At 39.4% G+C, this 23,911-nt stretch overlaps 1 protein-coding gene across 1 annotated transcript in view; it reads left to right on the top strand.

Moving 5' to 3' along the window:
* NALCN (sodium leak channel, non-selective) overlaps positions 1 to 23,911 on the top strand; it is a 302,068-nt gene that overhangs the window by 124,470 nt on the left and 153,687 nt on the right. Inside the window, exons 12-13 of the mRNA XM_027557923.1 lie at positions 10,825 to 10,992; positions 19,173 to 19,364. Of these exons, the coding sequence (XP_027413724.1) occupies positions 10,825 to 10,992; positions 19,173 to 19,364 (360 nt within the window). The remainder of the gene's footprint in view (positions 1 to 10,824; positions 10,993 to 19,172; positions 19,365 to 23,911) is intronic.

The raw sequence follows: 23,911 nt of genomic DNA, 5'->3' as shown, positions 1-23,911 counted from the left end.
ATGAAATGTTTCCTTGGTATCTCTAGTTTTCTTGAAGAGATCTCTAGTCTTTCCCATTCTATTGTTTTCATCTATTTCTTTACATTGATCCCTGAGGAAGGCTTTCTTATCTCCCCTTGCTATTCTTTGGAACTCTGCATTCAAATGGGTATATCTTTCCTTTTCTCCTTGCCTTTAGCTTCTCTTCTTTTCTCAGCCATTTTAAGGCCTCCTCAGACAACCATTTTGTCTTTTTGCATTTCTTTTCCCTAGGGATGGTCTTGATCCCTGTCTCCTGTACAATGTCACGAACCTCGATCCATAGTTCTTCAGGCACTCTGTCAATCAAATCTAATCCCTCGAATCTATTTGTCTCTTCCACTGTGTAATCATAAGGGATTTGATTTAGGTCATACCTGAATGTTCTAGTGTTTTTCCCTACTTTCTTCAATTTATTTGATTTGCAATAACTTCATGATCTGAGCCACAGTCAGCTCCCCATCTTGTTTTTGCTGACCGTATAGAGCTTATCCATCTTTGGCTGCAAAGAATATAGTCAATCTGATTTCAGTATTGACTATGTGGTGATGTCCACGTGTAGAGTCTTCTCTTGTGCTCTTGGAAGAGGGTGTTTCCTATGGCCAGTGCGTTCTCTTGGCAAAACTCTGTTAGTATTTGCCCTCCTTCATTTTGTACTTTGAGGTCAAACTTGCCTGTTATTCTTCTTAATATATGAAATTTGTTTTTCTCTTTCTGACTTATCTCTGACTTACTTCACTCTGTTTGACAGATTCTAGGTTTATCCACCTCAAATCCACTACACATGACCCAGTAGATGATCATACTATAAGAAATTCCAACAAAACTTCAAATGTTCTAGTAGTGTAGAGTTCACTGATACTATTTAAGGGTATAGGTAGCATCCAATGGTAGATGAAAAATCCTTGCTGTTCTTTTTTGTATATAGTACTATTTTTTTTAATAAATTTATTTTTTTATTTATTTTGGCTGCACTGGGTGTTCGTTGCTCGGTGCAGGCTTTCTCTAGTTGCAGCGAGGTGGGTCTTCCCATTGCAGAGGCTTCTCTAGTTGCAGAGAACAGGCTCTAGGCACACAGGCTTCAGTAGTTGCAGCTCAGAAGTTGTGACACACTAGCTTGGTTGCCCCGAGGCATGTGGGATCTTCCCAGACCAGGGATCAAACCTGTGTCCTCTGCATTGGTAAACGGATTCTTAACCACTGTGCCCCCAAGAAATTCCAATAGTACTATTTTTTTAATTTAAAAAATCAACAAGAGAGGTTGTTGTTCAGTCAGTAAGTTGTGTCTGACTCTTTGCAACCCCATGACTGCAGCACACCAGGCTTCCCTGTTTTCACCATCTCCCAGAGTTTACTCAAACTCATGTCCATTGAGTCAGTGACGCCATTCAACCATCTCATCCTCTGTCATCTTCTTCTCCTCCTGACTTCCGTCTGTTCCAGCATCAGGCAGGGTCTTTCCCAGTGAGTCGGCTCTTTGCATCAGGTGGGATTGCATGGTAAAATATGGCACATGCTATCTTTCTATTAATTGTTGCCCACTTCCAAAACCACTGAAAGTAAATTTGATTTTCATCAACAACATAGTAGAGATTTGGTTCACTTAAAAAACAACAGGTTTCGCTTTATTCTTGAACTACTGAAACATTCCGAATTCGTTCCACGTCTCTTCACTGATGAGGTGTACCTGAGTTTCCCAAAGTGTGCTTCATCTTTATTCCAATCACATTATCTCTTTTCTTTGTATCAGAAACTTCTACACAAGTCAAAGTGGCGAGTTTCAAATGAATGTGGATAAGTCATTTTAATCACACTGGCTTTTTTTTTATAAAATATTCTCTTTTGAAAAAAATTGATAAAGGTGGTTTGGGCTTAAGCCAAGAGTCAACAGACTTTTTTCTTGCAGAGCCAGACAGTAAATATTTCAGATTTTTCAGACCATGTGTCCTCTGCTTCAGCTACTCAACTCTGCTGTTGTTATGCTGAAGGAAATGTGGCCTCAGAGTGCTTGTGTGCCAGCAAAACTTTCTTTACAAAAATAAGCAATGAGCTTGATCTTGGTTTAAGCTATAGAAACACCATCTGATCCACCAGGGAAGCCTCTAGAGACACAGAGCATGTCAACAAACATCCCTTTGTGTTGAATTCAAATATAGTAAGACTAACAACATAAGAGCTGCTATTTTTTTTTTTAGAAGTTGCATTATGTTGCCAAGTGCTTTAAAGGAATTTATTATGTCTGTTAATCCTCAAAATGGCTATAACAATAGCAATTCAAGTTTATGGACTATAATGATACAGTATTTAAGGAAATGGCATTATGTAATATTTTATAAAGTTTATTTTTAAAATAGATCACCAGAGGCCATGAGCTTTCAGAAAAGTAATTTCTTGAGTTCCCACATATTCCAGAATAAATTATTTTGAAAATCCAAAATAAATCATTAAGAGTCAACTTGCAGTCTAGAAAACAGTCTTTAAGCATAAATTCAGTTGCTTAGCTTCTGTTGAAAGGCTGGGGCCTTGTTTAGTTATTTTGGTTTAATTAACCTAAATTTAGAATTAGTTGAGAAACAGGGAAAACTTTTCTTTGTTTTTGAGGCTCTGCATAAACATAACAATGTAAAGATTTACTTTCTTTTGGAAGTTTTCATTTTTCATTTTGATCTAAAATAATCTATTATCATTACTGTTATACATAAAATCACATTATTATACATTAACATAATGAACATAGTTATATTTTACAATGTATAAATATATTTGTATTTATTAAATTTATTAATACACTTTAATAATATAATTTATATTTATTAACCTTTATTAATAAATAATAAAACTTGAACAGTACTTAAACAATGCTTTTGCCTGGAGGCTCAGTTGGTAAGGAATCTGCCTGCAGTGCAGGAGACCCAAGTTCAGTCCCTGAATCAGGAAGATCTCCTGGAGAATGAAATGGCAACCGACTCCAGTATTCTTGCCTGCAGAATTCCAGGGACAGAGGAGCCTGATGGGCTATGGTTGATGGGATCTCGAAGAGTTGGACACAATTGAGTGACTAAGACTTTTACTTTTCATTATATAAAAATATGTAAATATATCTGTATATCCAGCAGATTGTACATTTAACAGAAGTTTATCAGCAGTCTTATGCACAGATTAAAAATTTTAACTTAGTCCCTCTTTTAAGAAACTTGTCAATTGCTGAGAGCGAGCGAGAACAGTGAAGCTCTAAGAGCATGCCCCTGTTTCATTTCTGGTCAAGGGACAGGTTTACCTCATTTTGAACTCCAAGGTGTCTCTTCGGTTTCCAATTTTTCTCTGATTGTTCTGTGTTTTGAAGCAGAAGGCCTTTCATCAACATGGACTCTTTTTGCCATCTTATAGAAAGTTATCTTTTCTAGCAAAGTGGTTTCTATGTTCCTCTGAAGACATTTGGCTTTAAGATATTTGTTAAAAATGAAATTACGTGAAAGAGCCATTTATTTTAGTTCCAACAGAATCTGACACCCATGTTTCAGCTCATTAATCATAAGAAATGACTGAATTATGAAAATAACTCATCTTATTCTACCAGCAGTCTTTCATATTATCATTGGATTTAATTTCATCTTCTGGGAAACTTTAATTAAATAAGTTTCTTTTGACTATAGCTTCTTCATGTGTTTCTAAAAGATTTGAGCAGTATCTTGTTAGGCGAAAAATAATACAATAATGACATTTTTGACTATTCAATGATCCATCTCCAAAGTCTGCTCTTTAACTGTCTAGAGAATTGAAGGTACGCCATATACTAAGAGTAGGTGATTTACCGACACCTCAGAAATGATGTGGGTCATCATTTATTTGAGCGTTATTTAACTTGAATTTCATTTAGGAGAATAGAGGTGCCTATATTGTGTTTCTTGTGAGTTTTATGCTAGAGTCTTCTTTTGTGATAAATGTGCATACATTTTCTAATGAATATCCGTCATGTTTCTCTGAAATTATGAAATAGAGTTTGCACACAAATCTTGGATAATATATTTCAAATATCTTTGCACATATGGGCAGTATTTCTGCTCTTTTATCTTCTCAGACCTGTGTATCACAATCAGCTCATTTATAATTTGTCACTGATCAATGTTCATACATTATTCATGGAGTTAAAAGGACAGAACAGTTTCCATTATTCCATTTATATTAAGCATGTCATTTTCCATTCAGTTATTTTTCTCCTGAGCTTCAGAAACTTGGCCATCAACTTGTTGTCTTACCTGCCAGCCTCAGAAATCCAATTACAAGTTCTTTTAGAAAACAAGCATTTTAAACTAATTTCTTGTATTCTTCATTATAAAAAAAAAAATCTTTTCACAAGTTATGTGTTGTCATCGTAAGAACAAGTATAATAATGTTTCTTAGAACAGTAACTCCTGTCACTTTTATTTGTTTAATTAAATTTATTTCATTTTATTTAATTTTAATTAAATTTGCATTCCATTATTGATAATTTCCTTGAGGACAAGAGGGCTTGTTATAGTAGATATTAGATAGCATATTTATTAGTATAAGATGAAAATTTGGAAAATAAATAATAAAATGTGGTATTTTAAAAACTCATAAAACCTGCATTCCTGAAAATGTTAGTTAAACTCTGCTATGGTAATATCAAACCTGATTTATCTGTATAGCATAAATTCTCAAGAGGGGTTGGGAAAAACCCCTAAGGGGGTAAAAACTTGGAGAGGCAAAAAAAACCCTACTCTTCCCATATATAAAGCAGAGTTAGATATGTTTATATTTATAACATATATATATATATATGCTAATAAAAATTCCATATGATGTAGTGATTAGAAACAAAATATCTTAAAAAGGCTTGGGGGTGGTTAAAAAAAGATTGCAAATCCCTGATTTAGGAAAAATTGTAAGAAGAAAGAATATTTTGATGTTTTCATGTGTTGTTTTCAAGTTTCTTCAAGTAACGTGGCAACAATGTGTAGGAAAAGTTTTAGTATCCTCTCGCAAATCTTGCCTTCCCTCTTAAAAAGACAAGTTTCAACTTTAAGCACCCACTGATGGTATAATGTCCTCTGAGGATTCGAGACAGAGGAAAGGTCCTACTGTGACCTTCTCAGGGTGGGGCCTGCTGAGTTAGGGGCGAAGGTCATGGGTGCTCCTAGACTAGGGGTAATGAAAAGGAGACTCCCAAAGGTTGCAATGCTGACAGCTAAGAATTTGCAGAGGACCTGGAGAGTGTCATACTGAGTGAAGTGAGTCAGAGAAAGACAAATGTCATACGATATCACTTATACATGGAATCTAAAAAATGGTACAGTGAGCATATGTGCAAAACAGAAATGGAATCACAGATGTAGAAAACAAATTTATGGTTGCCAAGGGGGAAGTGAAGGAGGGATGAATTGGGAGATTGGGAACTTCCCTGGCAGTCCAGTGGTTAAGACGCCACACTTCCATGGCAGAGGGCGTGGATTCAATCCTTGGTCGCAAAACTGAGATCCCACGTGCTGCATGGCACGGCACACACACACACAAAAAAACTGGGAGACTGAGACTGACATATGCACACTACTATATATAAAATAGATAGCTAATAAGGACCTACTGTATAGCACAGGGAACTGTACTCGATACTCTGTAATGAGCTGTATGGGAAAAGAATCTAAAAAGAATGGATACATGTATATGTAAAACTGACTCCCTTTGCTGTATACCTGAAACTAACACAACAGTGTAAATCGACTGTACTCCAATAAATTAAAAACAAAAAAGATTTGCAGTAAACCTCTAAACTGGGCACATGCTTAGATGATGCTTTGGGGGAGCACTTCTGTATAACTGGATTCTGCAGATAACTTGCCAGCCTCCTTCCTTTTGTATGGCCAGCACTGTGACTGGTAAGTTCCATGCTGTCCAGCAACCTTCAATGTTAAGTTCATTGACTCAGGCTAGAGCCATCCATTGAAAGGAGCTTACTAAAATTGCCTCCTCACTGCTTCTGCCCTGATTGTTCCAAACCGTTACCTTCTGCTGAATTGAAATCCTGTGCTAAACCCTCTAACCGACACTGGCAACTTAATTTCCCTAAATCCCTTTTGTAATTCCTGACATAGTTCTCCCCTTTGCCAGAATAACCCATAATTATGAGTAAGTTCACGTATTTCTGAAGCCTAGCTTGGAGAATTTTGGCATTACTTTACTAGCGTGTGAGATGAGTACAATTGTGCAGTAGTTTGAGCATTCTTTGGCATTGCCTTTCTTTGGGATTGGAATGAAAACTGACCTTTTCCAGCCCTTTGGCCACTGCTGAGTTTTCCAAATTTGCTGAGAGTGGAAAAGTTGACTTAAAGCTCAATATTCAGAAAACTAACATCATGGCATCTGGCCCTATCACTTCATGGGAAATAGATGGGAAAACAGTGGAAACAGTGTCAGACTTTATTTTTTGGGCTCCAAAATCACTGCAGATGGTGATTGCAGCCATGAAATTAAAAGAGCTTACTCCTTGGAAGGAAAGTTATGACCAACCTAGATAGCATATTCAAAAGCAGAGAGACATTACTTTGCCAACAAAGGTCCGTCTAGTCAAGGCTATGGTTTTTCCAGTAGTCATGTATGGATGTGAGAGTTGGACTGTGAAGAAAGCTGAGCGCTGAAGAATTGATGTGGTGAAGAAAGCTGAGTGCCAAAGAATTGATGCTTTTAAACTGTGGTGTTGGAGAAGACTCTTGAGAGTCCCTTGGACTGCAAGGACATCTGACCAGTCCATTCTAAAGGAGATCAGTCCTGGGTGTTCTTTGGAAGGACTGATGCTAAACTGAAACTCCAGTACTTTGGCCACCTCATGTGAAGAGTTGACTCATTGGAAAAGACTAATGCTGGGAGGGATTGGGGGCAGGAGAAGGGGATGACAGAGGATGAGATGGCTGGTTGGCATCACTGACTCACTGGACATGAGTTTGAGTGAACTCTGGGAGTTGGTGATGGATAGTGAGGCCTGGCCTGCTGCAATTCATGGGGTCGAAAAGAGTTGGACACAGCTGAGCAACTGAACTGAACTGATGAGTAAGTTAGACATATTTTTATGTATCATATTGTTCCATGAAATTTTAGGACTTTGGGACTAATACTATTTCTTGGAGAATGAAATGTTGGCCTGTAACAATTCACAGACAATGTTAACAATGTTCATGTTAGCATGTGCGTGTTAACATCACAGACAATGTAACCAAGGCATTTCCTCCCAGGAGAATTGGAATCAGGAATTCTAGTAGGAAAATCAGTAGGAATATCGGTGTTTATACATAGTCACATAATACTTTGCTAAATCATTTTTAGTGCCTTTTAGTGGCTTTGAAAAGCACATGGTTTTCCCACCAGGCGAATAATAATGCACAAGGATCCAACTGCATATTTATTATAAATTATGATCATTTAAACAGATTGTTCCATCTGTCTTTTGATAGCAAATGTAAAGTTAGTAAAGTGATTAATTATATTTATATGTAATTAGGCAATCTATTCGAATGTATTTCCGGCATTTATTGGTAGTTCCCTGATTTAAAAAAAGAAAAAAGAAAAGGCCACTTTGATATGAATTACATTCCTTCCCTTGGAATGAAAGTCTGAAAATACAGGTGAGGGAGAGGTGGACCCTGGGTACTGGCCGCTGCTGCCTCTGGTAATACAGCTGCCGAGCCAGGCTGCAGGGAAGCCTTCAGATGGACCCATGGAGTTTCAATTTCTCCAAGACTCTGCCAAGATGCCTGGGGAAGGGGGACAGCTGCTGGACTTCCTCCTGTGCTGCAGGGCCCCGGCTGAGAAGCCAGGGCTGGAGATTAATTGCCTCTTGTTGGGACTTGTGGCCAGGATCTGGGTCCTCTGGGCACCTGAGGCCGACCCTGCAGAGAAACTGTGGTCCTGGGAGACCCAGAAGAATCCTGTTGATCTCTGAGATCCAGGCAAAGAATCTCCCGAAGAGCTGAATTACTCCCAGGAATGGATTCCACCTGCCTGGGATGGAATCCTGACACAAAGCAGTTTCTTCCTTCCTCTTCTTGTTGTTCAGTCACTAAGTTATGTCCAATTCTGCGACCCCCATGGACTGCAGCACACCAGGCTTCTCTGTCCTTCACTGTCTCCCAGAGTGTGCTCAAGTTCATGTCCATTGAGTAGGTGATGTTATCCAACCATCTCATCCTTGGCGGCCCCCTTCTCCTTTTGCCTTCCCCCTGCTGCCCAGCCAAGTGGCCGTAGGGTTTTAGGTCATTTATCACCAAAAATAATCTCACCACTGTTGAGAGCATTAAAGACAAATAAACAAAACATACAGCAGTGAGCAAGCAAAGAAAAATATTCACACACAAAGGGACTCAGAAACTGAAGATGGAACTTGAAATCCAAGATGAATATGTACAGAAATTTCCCAATCTGGTAGAATGGATGGGCCAGAGAAGAGGGTCCCCCCCACTCCACCCAGTATAGTTAATAAATATAGTTAATTAATATTAACTATTAAAATAACTAAAAAAACTATTAACTAAAAAAAATAAATAAAGATAGTTAATTAAGGCAAAAAACAGACCTTCTGAACTTTGACTAACATTTTCAAAAAAATGAGCTGAAAAGGGCATGGTCATTGATGAGAGCTAATTATATGAGAGAACAAGTGGGTAAAAATAAAGAAATGGTAGAAATCAAGAGGGAAAATCAAGAGTCTAAACTTGATTTTGGAATAATAGGAGTCCCTGAAGGACAAAGGGAACGGAAAAGTAATAATAAATGAGAGAAGAAAATGTTCCTAAACTGAGGCGTTTCTGTCCCACTCTTTGCAATTCCATGGACTGTAGCCTGCGAGGCTCCTCTGTCCATGGGATTCTCCAGGCAAAATACTGGAGTGGGTTGCCATGCCCTCCTCCAGGGTCCCGACCCACTGATCGAATCCATGTCTCCTGCATCTCCTATATTGACAGGCATGTTCTTTACCACTGGCTCCACCTGGGGCTTGATAAAAAAGCAATAATTACTATTCAAGAAGCTAGCATTGGGACTTTCCTGGCAGTCCAGTGGTTAAGACTGCGAGCTTCCACTGCAGAGGGCACAGTTCAATCCCTGGTTGTACAATTAAGGTCATGTAAGCCACGCATTGTGGCCAAAAAAAAAAAAAAAAACTTTGGTGGATGATCTCAGAAAAAGCAAAATTTAGGAAGAGGTGTGGTATCACTAGGAGTGGGGGTGAAAGATGGATGATACTATGCAGTTTATAGGTTGGTAAGGGTGTGAGGGAAGAGTGAGCAGGAGAGGAGTTTGCAATTATTTAATTTGGATGCAATAATAAAAAGGTATAGATTAATACATGACAGTTGAGCCTTAAGCCGGGAGATTAGAAAAATATAGTCTAAATAAAGAAGGAAGAAAAAAGACATTAACAACGATTTGCCCAAGCCAGAAAAGACAAGAAAAAGTTAAAAGATAAACATCAATGACACACAATGAACTAAAAACATAAGCCTAGGTATAACTTTGGCACGCTAAATGTAAGAAGGCTGAATTTTCCTATCAAAAATCATAGAAAATATGCCCTTACAGAAGTGGTTGATTACAGACTGGGGCAAAGAAGGTTCAAGATTTTTTTTTTTAAACATAGAAAATATGATCATGTTTAAACACAAAATAAATAGCTTATTGATTCTGGGAACCACATAGAACATGGTCCCCAGAAGTGGCTGAAAATCATCTATGAAATTATTAAGAGTGACACCTAGAATAGTAAAACATTTAAAATGCTTAGCAGAGCATGCAAAAATTAGAGGAACAGTCTCAAAGTCCAGAAAGTGTTTTGACGCGAATGCAGAACTCCCAGGGGGCACCAGGGCCAGTAGCTGCCCTGAGGGTGTTTGCATGTTCTTATCACCTAGAAGGTGCCTTACAAAGAGCTGTAACCTGGACAGGAGGCGGGGCTGTATAGCATCAGGACACATGAGGTCTTTACCTCTGTGAGAGAAGGAAACTGTCCCTCCCTCAAAAGGAAATCGTGAGTCATGATCCTGACTCCAGAAGAATAGAAAAAGAGTACACTTTACTGAAAATCAGACAGCACGTGCCTGCCCATGTGGGATTAAAGTTCAGAATCACTTTACTTTCAGGTCTGGGAAATGTCCACCAGAAGTTGATTTAAAGGGGCACCAAATATGGCACCCTGCTCCAGTACTTTTGCCTAGAAAACCCCATGGGCGGAGGAGCCTGGTAGGCTGCAGTCCATGGGGTCGCTGAGGGTCGGACACGACTGAGCGACTTCACTTTCACTTTTCACTTTCATGCATTGGAGAAGGAAATGGCAACCTACTCCAGTGTTCTTGCCTGGAGAACCCCAGGGACGGGAAGCCTGGTGGGCTGCCGTCTATGGGGTCGCACAGAGTCAGACACGTCTAAAGCGACGCAGCAGCAGCAGCAGCAAATTTATAAGATACCTCATGTCGCCTGGTCAACGAGTTTTTTCTGGGGGGAAAAAAAAAGAAGTACTCTAAGTACAGGTCTTGAAAATTTAGAGAAAATTAATGAAATAATACCTCTCAGAAACAGTTAATATTTTTCCATGCTTCTCTGATCACTGAAGATACATTTGGTCTGTGATGTTCTAGTTGGTGTGTTTTAAAACCATCTTTTTAGTAAAATTTCATTCTATATTTTTATATAACATATCTTCTCTTTTTTATGCTAGTGGTGAAAATTCATGCACTAACAAACACATGACATATTTTGAAATAAATTGTGGGTTGATTTTAATTTCACTCTTTTTTCCTCTAGGTGGCTTTTACAGTACTTTTTGATTTGGAAGCACTTCTGAAGATATGGTGTTTGGGATTCACTGGATATATTAGCTCATCTCTCCACAAATTCGAGCTGCTACTCGTAATTGGAACCACTCTTCATGCATATCCAGACCTTTATCATTCCCAGTTCACATACTTTCAGGTAATACACATAATGCCTGTTTTTCTTTAGAATTGTTTTCTTTCCAGAGAACATACATGCATTCTAACAACTAGATATTGCAACAACCTTTCTAACTACAAACTTGAGATGGGCTCAGTGACATCTTAAATACCAAAAATAGCACATTCATAAATCGTAGGGACTTCCTTGGTGGCCCAGAGATTAACACTCGAGCTTCCAATACAGGAGACGCTGGTTTAATTCCTGGTCAGGGAACTAAGAGCTCACGTGTGCTGGTATAACCAAAAATAAATGAAGTAAATCAGATATAATGGACTTCCCTGCAGACTAGTGATTAGGACTCTGTACTTCCACTGCAGGGAGCACAGGTTCAATCCCTGGTCAGGAAACTAAGATCCTACATGTCTCATGGCATGGCAAAAGATAAAAAATTACTGTTTATAAACTCCAAAAAATTTATAGTAATAAATGGAGGTGTTTTTCATACAGTTCACAAAAAGTTAGCACAGCACAATAGACATACATATTTTATATTCACATGGGTATTATAATCTGAGCATTCATATTAAATTTTGAAATTGATATATGACTTTATATATGACTTTAATTCCAAGAGTAGATCTCCCTTCTTAATAAGCCTAAATTTGTTTGCTCAAAAGTACTTAAAATTGAAACAATAAAAAATTAAACTTACCTTTACAGAATATAGTCATACTTTATTATTTAAAAATGCCTATAAATTTCTTTGTGGTGATTAAATTATAATATCTGTAATTTTTACTTTGTAATAACTGGGTATCTATTGTTTTAAGTGCATTATATTGAATCATATTACTTTATAATCGTTAAGTAAACAAAAGTGAGTATTAATGTTATGTTCTTTGTTAGCAATAGCCATGTGCTGAGTGATATTTTAAATACTTGGTCAAAATATATGTATATGGGATATCCTAATTTTAAAAATCTCATAGTCATTTTCTGAGTCGAAATTTGGTTATTTATATAATTTGTCATGTAAATGTCAGAAGTTGCATTGTTTTCTTAATAGATATTTTAAAGACTTGGAGAATTAAATGGCAGTAGAATTTTTAAAAACTACGCAGCGAAAGAAGATTCTAATTCCTTAGATGAAAGAAAATACATTCCAACTTCACTGACGAACTTATTTATTGGTGCTGAAGCTGTCATATTCAGAGCAATATTAACTTCAACTGCCAGATTGCAATCTGAAACTGAATACTTCTGGTACCTAGAAGAAAGGACATGAAAATACAGTTCACAAAAATGAAAAACATACCCCACAAACACACATAAAAAGCTGAGTCTCCAGCAATCACAGCCAAGCATATTGAACTCACAGAGGGCATCATGGTTCGAGCTTTCAGTACTGTCAACATCTTAGAACGAAAATCCCTTGTCACTTGTTGGGTTATATCCTCAGGCTTGGTTATCATAAGTGAGATGGCTGGGGCAGGAGACATACACATTTAAAACTCTTGATACAAAATATGCTTTCCAAGCATATGTCATTATATGCTCTTGGGCACTGCTGTCTAGATTCACAGAATCAACATGCACATTTAGTACCTAATGTTAGAGAATCATTGTACATAATTGCAGAAAATATGCCTCATAGTTAAAGCTACAACATATCTTTTTTATAAACCTATTAAATTAACCAAATTAAGAAAGACATTGATGCCTCTTTCAGCAAGGATACCAGATAAAATATATTCAGGGCTTGCTTTAAAATTGTTAGCATTTCTTTCAGATAATTTTTCATTGAAAAGTTACACATAGGTCAAAGTTTTGCAAACAAAGATATTTAGTCTAGGATTATTGATGAGAGAAAAAATGGGAACTGTTTAAGTGATAAATGTGAGGAATAGCTTGGTAAGTCATATGGAAATTTGACCATAAAAATGATTATGATGAACAGTGGTGAAGAACCCACCTTCCAATGCAGGAGACATAAGAGACGTGGGTTCTAACCCTCAGTCAGGAAGATCCCTTGGAAAAGAGCATGGCAACCCACTCCAGTATTCTTGCCTGGAGAATCCCATTGACAGAGGAGCCTGGTGGGCTACAGTCCATGGGGTCACAAAGAGTCGGACACGACTAAAGCGACTGAGCTCACATAGTAACTTAAAGATATGATTGTTTTATTTACATGAAAACAGTATAAAAGTATATAACAGGTATAGCTACAAATCCAGCCTATAAATAACGTATGTAGTTTATATATGTTTATAGAATACCTATAAATGAAAAAATGGCTGGAAAGAAATAACCCAAATTATTACAAATCGTTAATAGTCACCATCTCTAGGTTCTTTTCCTCTAGTCTATTTTACACAAAATATCTAAAATCGGTATGCATGGCTCTAATCATTGTATATATATACAGACATATAGCTATAGATATGGTCACATAATGCCTGGTCAGTGAAGTTTGCATTTTTTTTCTGGCCATACCATGCAGCTTGTGGGATCTTAGTTCCCCAACTAGCGAGGCCCACAACAGTGAGTGCACAGAGTCCTAACCAGTGGACCGCCAGGAGCTTCCCAAAGTTAACAATGTTAATGCCTATATAATTTGTAATAGTTTAATTTTTTGTTAGTAGTTGAGTGATTTTCATTCATCTCTCTGTGTCCATGGCCAAGTTTATATTTTTCTAATGAGATCATTAGACACTGCCTCGTTTATTTTGTGCCTAAGAGATAAGTCTCTCAAGAAGTTTAGATACCTCAGGATTTTTGCAGATTCACAGATGGGGAACCCACTGTCCTGAACAGATTGGCTCTTTATGGGCTGACTTTGATCTCCCTGGTTGGTCCGCATGCTTGTTTCTCATCTCACTTGACCTTGCTTCATTATGTTGGCAGCAGTTCTTCCCGGAATGGATGTCACATTTTTCATATTTAAACGAAGTCAACATTTGAGTACAAAATGTCTCCATTTTTATCCGTCATCTCTGAGAGTTGATATTCAGTTGAGTTGCTCAGTTGTGTCCGACTCTTTATGACCCCATGGACTGCAGCACGCCAGGCTTCCCTGTCTATCACCAACTCCCGCAGCTTGCTCAAACTCATGTCCATCAAGTCAGTGATGCCATCCAGCCATCTCATCCTCTGTCATCCCTTTGTCCTCCTGCCTTCAATATTTGTGTACAAAAAACGTCTCCCTTATATCACTTATCTCTGAGAGTTGGTATCACCCATCTATTTATCCAAGGGGTATTTCTGAAGCACCTCCTATGTGTCAGGCACAGTTCCAGACCTTGAGGGAGAGAGGTGAACAAGACAGAGAAGATCCCTACCTTGGGAAACTTGCATTCTAGACGGCAAGCCTTTCACATACAAGTGCATGAAAGGAGTAGGAGTGCTGGAAATGCGATTCAGAAGGAGCAAGCAGGGGGAAAAGGAGAAGCTGTGGGGTGAGGGTGCTGTTTTGGCTAAGTTTGTCCAGGGAAGCCCTCTTTGAAGAGGGGACATCTGGGCAGAGAAAGAGTGAATCTTGAGAAGGTCTGTGGGGGATGCGTTCCAGGTAGAGAGAACCACGTGACCCCTGTCTTGAGGGGAATGTGTGCTTGATGGAGTGAACAGAGGCAGCACTGTCCCACTGAAAGTCACAGAATGTTCGATCCTTGGGTCAGGAAGATCCTCTGGAGAAGTGAATGGCAACCCACTTCAGCATTCTTGCCTGGAGAATTCCATGGACAGAGGAGCCTAGCGGCTGTAGTTCATGGGTTGCAAAGAGTCGGACACGACTGAGCGACTGACACTTTCACTTTCATTTCTGGTTCTAACATAGCAGGGTGAGGACACTGGCTGGTATTTTTTGCACACCTAGGGTGTGCAGACACCCTGCCGAGTTCATGGTTCCATTTGTTTCTTGGTAGATAGAGAATATATGTGTAAACTGCTGTCCCTAGAGATTGAGTAACTCACCAAAGACCATATAACCAGCAAATGGTGGAAACTCATTCCCAAGAAGTTTAATCTCATAGTTCACATTCTTCTATTTTAAAGACTTTTTTTTTCTTTGAAGTGGACCATTTTTAAAGTTATTATTGAATTGGTTACTATATTGTTTCTGTTTTATGGCTGTGGGGCTCATGGGATCTTTGCTCCCCGACCAAGGATCAAACCCACATTGGAAGGGAAATTTTAACCACTGGAACATCAGAGAACTCCCCCCAGTAGTTCATGTTCTTAACCACGCAATTTTTACAGTCGTGCCATGGCTGTGCATCAGTCATGTCCGGCTCTGTACAACCACATGGGCTGTAGCCAGCCAGGCTGCTGCATTGGCAGGCGGATTCTTTGCCACCTGGGAAGCCCAACTTTTACAGTATCTCACTATTAATCAGCAGAGTGACTTTTAGTGACAGACTTAGAAATGTGACCAAGAAAATATGCTTTAAGAACAACCACAGAATGTCCTACCATGCTTATCTTTGAATGTCTGGTGTACTTTATTTTGTATCTGTTTTAATACAGAATCCAAAGGCTTTATTGGGTAGACAGAGTGAAAAGCACACTTATCCTCAAATAAACGAAAGGCGTAATTAGAGTCACCGATAAGGATTCTGCCTTGCCACGATGCAGGCTCACCCCCTCTGAAAACGCTGATCAAATCACCAGTGCGGGAATTGTGTTAAGTTCTATTTCTTCCAGCTAGTGAAATATTAATTTATCAAAATCGCACAGATGTACATAGGCTGTTTTCATTAGAATTTGGGACACGATTCAGAATTGCTTAGGCAGTCTTTTAAATGTGATTTTAATTCAAGTGGAGAAAACACAGGGTACTGTGAGCGATAGATCAGCTAAATTGTTCCTGTGAACTTTCCTGGACTCAGCTGTTTAACGATTAGATAGTGAATCATTTATGTCTGAGAATAAATAAGTCTGATAAATATGTAAAATCTTTTCATATTATTATTCTGGATGTTAATATGAGTGTTACTGTTTTAACAGTTCTTATGATAAAGCTGTTTGTTATTTGCAAAAATGACCCAAGTGTAATATGCTCTGGTTTGAAAGTCCTTGCTAAAAATTATAGTGGGAAAAATTGGTAGCTTAAACTTGCCTGTGGTATAAATGTTTAATTTGAACAATATTATTTCTCACATAAATTTTCTTCTTTTTGTGTGTATTGTGTGGTGGGTGGTGTTCAGTCGCTCAGTCAAGTCTGACTCTTTGCTACCCCACAGACTGTAGCCCGCCAGGCTCCTCTGTCCATGGGACTTCCCAGGCAAGAATAGTGGAGTGGGTTGCCATTTCCTTCTCCAGGGGAATCTTCCCAACCTAGGGACCGAACCCACTTCTCCTGTGTCCCCTGCACTGGCAGGAGTTAGATTCTTTACCACCAAGCCACCTGGGAAGTATATTAAATGAACATGAATGAAATCTACATTTTTTCAACTTCTTCAAACATTTGTCCATTAGTTGATTAGACATGTAGCTACAATGTTCTGCGACAACAGGAATCAGATTCACTATCAGTACGTGTGCAGGGTAAGTGGCTTCAGTTGTGTTTGACTCTCTGATATCGTATGGACTATAGCCCACCAGTAGTTCCTGTTAATTCAGAATCTGGTGGTAGGAGATACGTGTGACTTCAGAGATGGCAAATTCACAGGTTAATATGGTATCTCTGGGACTCGGTCCGTTTCTCCACTCACCTTTCTTCTGTGTTGGTATAATGCTTAAGCTGTCTTTCTCCATGTGGTGGCAAAGAAGGTCCCTAGAAGCTCGGAACTTATGTGGCTCTTATAGTAATTCCAGTTGGGGACTAAATATAGGATACTTCTTCTAGACCCCACAGAAGTTCTGATGACTGAGGTCATTGTGAATACTCTGGCCAGGCCTGGATTGTGGAAGTCAGGGAGTCCCTTCTGGGCCTCATAGATTAAGAGCAGAGTAGAAATGATTTGCCAAAGGAAAATCAGAAGGATTAGCAAGCTAGGGTTGCTGGGAAAAAAATCCAAACTCATGTTTTTATTTGTGTAAAAATTTTAATATAAGCTTTTAAAGCATTTCCTTTTCCTTACCATATTCTGTTTTCTCCTGAGAAGCCTTCAAAGATACCTTAAGTTCTTATTGATACTGAACCATCTTGAACTACTGTTTCAATTATCATCTTTCATTTATGCCAAGACCTCAATTTTTCTATTTTAACATCTCTAAACTGGAATCTGTCTTCCCTGGTGACTCAGACAGTAAAGATTCTGCCTGTAACGCAGGATACCCCAGTTCAATCCCCGGGTAGGGAAGATCACTTGGAGAAGGAAACAGTAACCCAATCCAGTATTGTTGCCTGGAGAATTCCATGGACAGAAGAGCCTGGCAGGCTGCTACAGTCCATGGGGTCTCAAAGGGTCAGCCATGACTGAATGACTAACACTTTCAAACTGGGATCTGCCTTATAATCAGTGATGTGTTATACTTTAATCAGCAGCATTTTCAATTTCTTAACAGCACATAAAAATCAATGGCATCTTAGACTTGTTGAAAAATGTTACTTTTCTGTACTTTATACTTCAACTTTTAATTATATTCTACTTTATGCTTTTAATCTTATAGACATACCCTTAAGAGCTGTGCCTTTGTATTATATTAACACTCAGTGTGTAATAGGAATAGCCATTGGATCTTATTTGTCCAACACTGCGTTTGGCACATAATAGTATTTTTTAAGTGAATGAGAAAATTACTTATGTGTGGGAGTTTTTGCATATATATTCAAAACATGTAAACATGTGTGTTTAGATAACCAGGTTATCTAAGCACAAGGTTCTAAAAAGTTCTAAAAAAATAACAAAGTTCTAAAAATCAGGGCTTGGATAAGATTGATGTACGTTTTCTCCACTTGGTGAGTGAGTGAAAGTCATTCAGTTGTGTCCTTCTCTTTGTGACCCCATGGACTGAAACCACCCCCCCCCAACTCAATTCCTCTGTCCATGGAATTCTCCAGGCAAGAATAATGGAATGGGCTACCATTTCGTTCTCTGAGGGGATCTTTCTGACCTGGGGATCAAAACCAAGTCTCCCACATTGCAGGCGAATTCTTTACCATCTGAGCCCCCAGGGAAGCCCCCTGTTCCCTGTGGTCATCCATAAAGCCAGCCTATTGGGTTGGTTTGAAGCTGTCACCTTTTATATGAAGCTTTTATTTCTGATCCAAATGGGCAACTCCAGTTGTTCTCATTGCCCAGCTAGAGGAGGATATAACAAATGTCCAGGCCAAATTCATTTAATTTCATGGTTCCTGTTTTGTTCCCATTTAATCCACCTTGTCTGACCATGGACTCAGTCTACATCCCAGCATGTCTGAATCTGGAGTTCCTCAAAGAGTTCTAAAAATGCACATGCCAAAACTCAATTGCCAGTGAGAGCAAGAAGGAAGTATATAGGAGAGTAAAGTGAATGTAAGAGTCTGTTAAATCCATAAAAGTAGACAGATCAGAGGTTGAGAGCTTGTACAGAGTGAACTATACAGAATAAGACACATGTCATTATATTTTGTACCAACTGCTCAGAATAAAAACACTTGAAATATTAAAGAAAAAATAAGGTGTAAAAATTACTTCCTTTCACATTCCATAAGTCTGAACCTAGTCTACCAGCCACACCTGTAAGTGGGGCTACAAAATGCAGCATATACCCCTGGGTAACTAATTGCTAGGCTAAAATTCAGAAAGTTCTATTAATTAAAGGAAGGATAGAATGGGTCTTATGGTAACAGTCTAGCCATGAATAAAGACTCCCTGATGGAAAGATTTTTTAAATTGCTTTATGAATGTACAATAATCCCTAGGAAGGGCTGTTTTATGACAATGAATATAGCTAATATTGAACTAATGTTTTCTTTGATATTTGAACATTAGGAAAAATTGTCCACTTTATTTCAACAATAGTGTTAATTAATGCCACTTTGAATTATCACAGCATATGTTAAAACAGAGTTGTCACCATTTTCCTGCCTTCATTCCTTTGGGATTTGTTGAGTTCTTATTGTACAGCAGGCACTGAACTAGGCTAATATCTTAGCTCTTAAAGTGTTTCATCACTAATACTCAGACGGAAAATGCGATTTTATAGAGTGCTACAAAAAAATGAGATTTTAGTATGAACTTATTTAAGATTCAATGTTAACGATCGAGTGTGTGTGTTTTTCTCTCCTACAACAGGTTCTTCGGGTAGTTCGGCTTATTAAAATCTCACCTGCATTAGAAGACTTTGTGTACAAGATCTTTGGTCCTGGAAAAAAGCTGGGGAGTTTGGTTGTATTTACTGCCAGCCTCTTGATTGTTATGTCAGCAATTAGTCTGCAGATGTTCTGCTTTGTCGAAGAGCTGGATAGATTCACGACATTTCCAAGGGTAAGAACAAAAAATGCAGTCAGTGTAATGCAGTTATTTTTTATTTTAGTAATAATGCTTAATGTCAAAGTCATTTCACTTTAGCAGAGGTTTAAAAAATACTGACTTTTTTTTTATAACTTGGAGTAATTCGATGTTAATATTCATAGTGGTCTCTTCTACAGAATACAGGTGTCTGAGCACATTTTCAGCATTGTCAGATTATGTGTCAATTCTAAAATTCTGGAAACAATCTAATAGAATGAGATGCAGAAACCAATAAAGATGGATGATAGGGTTCTTAGTACCTATAAATGAAAATATAGCAGAATTTTAAAATTATTAATTTTACAATGTTTGAAGTTTGCTTTTATGTGTTTGTGAGAGGTAACATTTTTAAATCTGTTTTACAGTTCATGTATATTTTATGTCAGGCATAATCTAGAAGAGAATTTTTATTTTCAATATATAAATTTCATAAACTCTTCAGATTTAAACTGTCTTTAAAAGATCATCTAGTTCATATCTCTGTATTCTTATTAAGGTTCACTTAGGTTGAAAAGAAAGTTAAAAACCGATCAATCAATAAAAAAACTAATTAGTCCCTAATCAGAAGGACCCTGAAGTTTAAACTCTATGAAGATTTAAAAATATGAAAAAAATATAATGACCAAGACAAAGTTTATCACCATAACTGAAATAGTAAGGTCTGTTATATGAGAAGAATTGTCTTGGGGTAAGAACAACAAATAATACATCAAAAAAAAAAGCTTTAAGGGTAAAGTTATCTGTGTCATAATGGATAGACTAATATAGCCTGTTTTGTTTTGTTTTTTTAATCTTAACAGATAGGCTAATAAACTCTGGGTTATTGTTTGTTTGTTTTTTAATCTTGTGCTAAATGTGTTACTCATCGCCAAGCATCTATTGAATGTCTATCAAGAACCAGGCAGTCTTGGTGATCCTGAGGTATAAATGCAATTCAGTTCCCAGTCTAAAGGAATTCCAGTTGAGAGGCAGGTAATCACTAAGCAAATATCAAGCATGACGGGTTTTGATAAAGGCAAACACTGGGAACCCAGAGGGAAGGTGCACAACCAGGAGTGGAAAAATCCAGAAAGACTCTGTGGAACAGGAGGTTAGTGAAGAAGAGCAGGATGAAGCCGGATGAAGTGCAAAGAGCAGTGTTTTTCCGGGTCTTGTGTTGAAGCTCTGAAGTGAGCCATATCTTGTTCGAGAACTTAAAGGAGAAAGAACAGTTGATGGCAAACAGGAGGACATAAAGCCAAGGAACTTGTAAGTGGATGAAAGCATGATCGTGATTAAACGTTGATAAGAGAGTGCAAGGAGGGGGCAACAAAGATGGCGCGAGGTCAGGAGAAGGGCGGCAGGCGGTTTCCAGAGGCGGCTGCAGGGCCGGCACTGGGACTGCCCGTAGGCAGGAGTTGAGCTGTCAGGTGTCGAGGTGGTCTTGTAGGACGGTGAGCCCAAAGTCACGGCGAGCCTTGGTTCACTTACCGCCCCAGTGCAGGCAGCAGGTAGGAGCGGGTATGGCTGCCCGGGTCCCCTTCTGCCCGCTGAGCAAGGCAGGGTGAGGGGCTGGTGGATGGGCCCCTGGTGTGGAGGGGAGAGAGGGGTCCGGGCATTCCCTGGGAGTCCTAAACAAAGCTCCTGCCCTCTTATGGGCCAGGGAGTGAGGGTGAGGGTTGGGGGCTTGCCTAGAGGAAAGGCTGGAAGTGAAAATGTGCTGAGTCAAGGTGGCGAAAAGAGCTGAACGCCGCCATGAGAAGCCCCTCCGAGGAGAGGCCAGGAAGCCAGAGACGTGAGCAGGCAGCCTGCGGGCCTGTCTCATTCCCTGAAACTCGCTCCAGAGACTGCGGTGCAGGGCTGTGCCCGAGACCGAGGGGCAGGGCAGCTTCCCTCCCGCAGGGACCTTCCAGGCAAAGCCTGGTTGTTGTTCATGGCCGGGCCGCTTAGGATTGGCCTGAAACCAGACTTCCCTACAGAAAGGCCTGCTCTTCCTCCAGGGACAGAGAGATGCAAGCAAAGATGACAGTGTCGTCAAGGCCAGCTTGTCCTAGGCTGCCCCCTCGCTGCCCCCTCATGGGGTAAATACAAAGAGCAGGCTGCCATATTTGTTATCTGTCTTCACGGCCTACCCCTCAGGCCTCACTAAGGGTCAGCCATTGTTCTGGGCGAGAGGGTACTAAGTGGAAACAGCCTGTATTTATTTATTGCACAGACCTATCTTAATTTCATAATTTATCCTCACTTTTCACCCTTTCCTCCCATTTCACACAACCGATTTTATATCCTTTACCCCATACCTCTTTTTGGAGTGCAGAATATTCTAGATATTTTAAGGGTGATATCTCATTCCAGAGTTGTCTGAATCAGCCCCCTGTAACCAGCGTGTTAATATTTCTATAGCAGAACATCAACCTTCAGACAAAGAAGGATCAGTTCAGTTCAGTTGCTCAATCGTGTCCAACTCTTTGCAACCCCATGAACCGCAGCACACCAGGCCTCCCTGTCCATCGCCAACTCTCAGAGGTTACCCAAACTCATGTCCATTGAGGCGGTGATGCCATCCAGCCATCTCATCCTCTGTCGTCCCCTTCTCCTCCTGCCTTCAATCTTCCCCAGCATCAGGGTCTTTTCCAATGAGTCAGCCCTTCACATCAGGTGGCCAAAGTACTGGAGTTTCAACTTCAGCATCAGTCCTTCCAATGAACACTCAGGACTGATCGCCTTTAGGATGGACTGGTTGGATCTCCTTGCAGTCCAAGGGACTCTCAAGAGTCTTCTCCAACACCACAGTTCAAAAGTATCAATTGTTCAGTGCTCAGCTTTCTTTATAGTCCAACTCTCACATCCATACATGCCCACTGGAAAAACCATAGCCTTGACTAGATGGACCTTTGTTGACAAAGTAATGTCTCTGCTTTTTAATATGCTGTCTAGGTTGGTCATAACTTTCCTTCCAAGGAGTAAGCATCTTTTATAAATAATACAATAAATAAGTCATAGGTCAGGTCAGACTTTTGCCACTAAATGAGCTACCAGCAAAACACAACACAACACCTTTGGATATTTTCAAAGTGTTTTGAATGTTGAAATTGAAAATAAGAGCCTGCATACAAAATCATCCTGGATAAGAGTCTATACTTCCCACTCCATTACTTTTTAGTTGCGATCAGTCACTCTGTTGTATCCAACTCTTTGTGACCCCATGGACTATAGCCCTCTAGGCTCCTATGTCCATGGGACTTTCCAGGGAAGAATACTGGAGTGGGTTTCCATAAGACACCAAACAAATTATACTTTAAACTTTTTTTTTTGCATCTAATATATAGGCAAAAATGGGACTTCCCTGGTGGTCCAGTGGCTAAGACTTTGCCTTTCAATGTAGAGGGTATAGGTTGGATCCTTGGTCAGGCAGCTAAGATCCCACATGCCACATGGTGAAAAACTAAAACAAAAGCAGTATTGTGCCAAATTCAATAACTTTAAAAATGGTCCACATCAAAAAATCTTAAAATACAGGCAAAAATGGTATTTTCCGCATTATATTATATGTGTTGAATAATATATAAACAATCCAACCCTGGGCTTAGAAAGCATTAGGGAAAAAAAAAGTGACATCCTGTATAATATATTTGAAATTGGCATAATACAGAGGCTACTCAATATTAAAGACAAGGCTGCTTTAGATACCTTGGGATTTGCTCTGTTTCTCTAGCTATAATAGTAATCAAGGAACATTGCATTTTCAGATCTCCCAATTACTCAATTGTGCTTCTGCTTCTCTGCCTGATTACTGTGACCATCTTAATGAAAGCAGCCAGTGACTAGGGAGCCCCCTAATCGGTTATCCAGCAGCTGACAGTGTTGAAACAGGAAGGGACTGGCTTTCTCCTTGCATATGGATGCAGTTAAGAATTAAATCCCCGAAACATAATCAAATTTTACAAGAAATGTTAACAGTATTACAATTACAAAAAGCAGTTATTATCATTCTAAGTCAAAGCACCATCCACGGGTGACACTTGCCTGATAGGAAGGGATCAAGAAAGATGGTTATAAACACAAGCCAGCTATGCTTGATTTCTGTGGTCTTGCTTTCTTTCCTGCTCATGAGATGTGTCTCTCTGTACTCAATGGTTGGGTGTTGAGGTGTGTGCTAAGTCACTTCAGTCGCGTCCAACTCTTGGCGACCCCATGGACTGTAGCCCACCAGGTTCCTCTGTCCATGGAACTCTCCAGGCAAGAATAATGGAGTGGGTTGCCATTTCTTTCTCCAGGGGACCTTCCCCATCCAGGGATCAAACCTCAGTCTTCTGCATTGCAGACGGTTTTTTTACCCACCAAGCTAGCAGGGAAGCCCAACATTTGTGCCTGAAAGCTCATTATTTGGGCTGTTTTCTGGAAGTTGACCTTGACGCAGCCATCCAGGGCAGGTATAGTCTCTCCAGGGAAACAGGACTAGATGTAAAACCAAACCCTGATTTGGCTGGACCTGATTGTATCTTGGGCTCAGCAACCGGCCGTGAGATGCCTCTAGGAGG

The sequence above is a fragment of the Bos indicus x Bos taurus genome, chromosome 12, assembly GCF_003369695.1.
Source record: "Bos indicus x Bos taurus breed Angus x Brahman F1 hybrid chromosome 12, Bos_hybrid_MaternalHap_v2.0, whole genome shotgun sequence".
Taxonomy (NCBI): Eukaryota; Metazoa; Chordata; class Mammalia; order Artiodactyla; family Bovidae; genus Bos; species Bos indicus x Bos taurus.
This window is presented reverse-complemented; position numbering and strand designations above follow the sequence as displayed.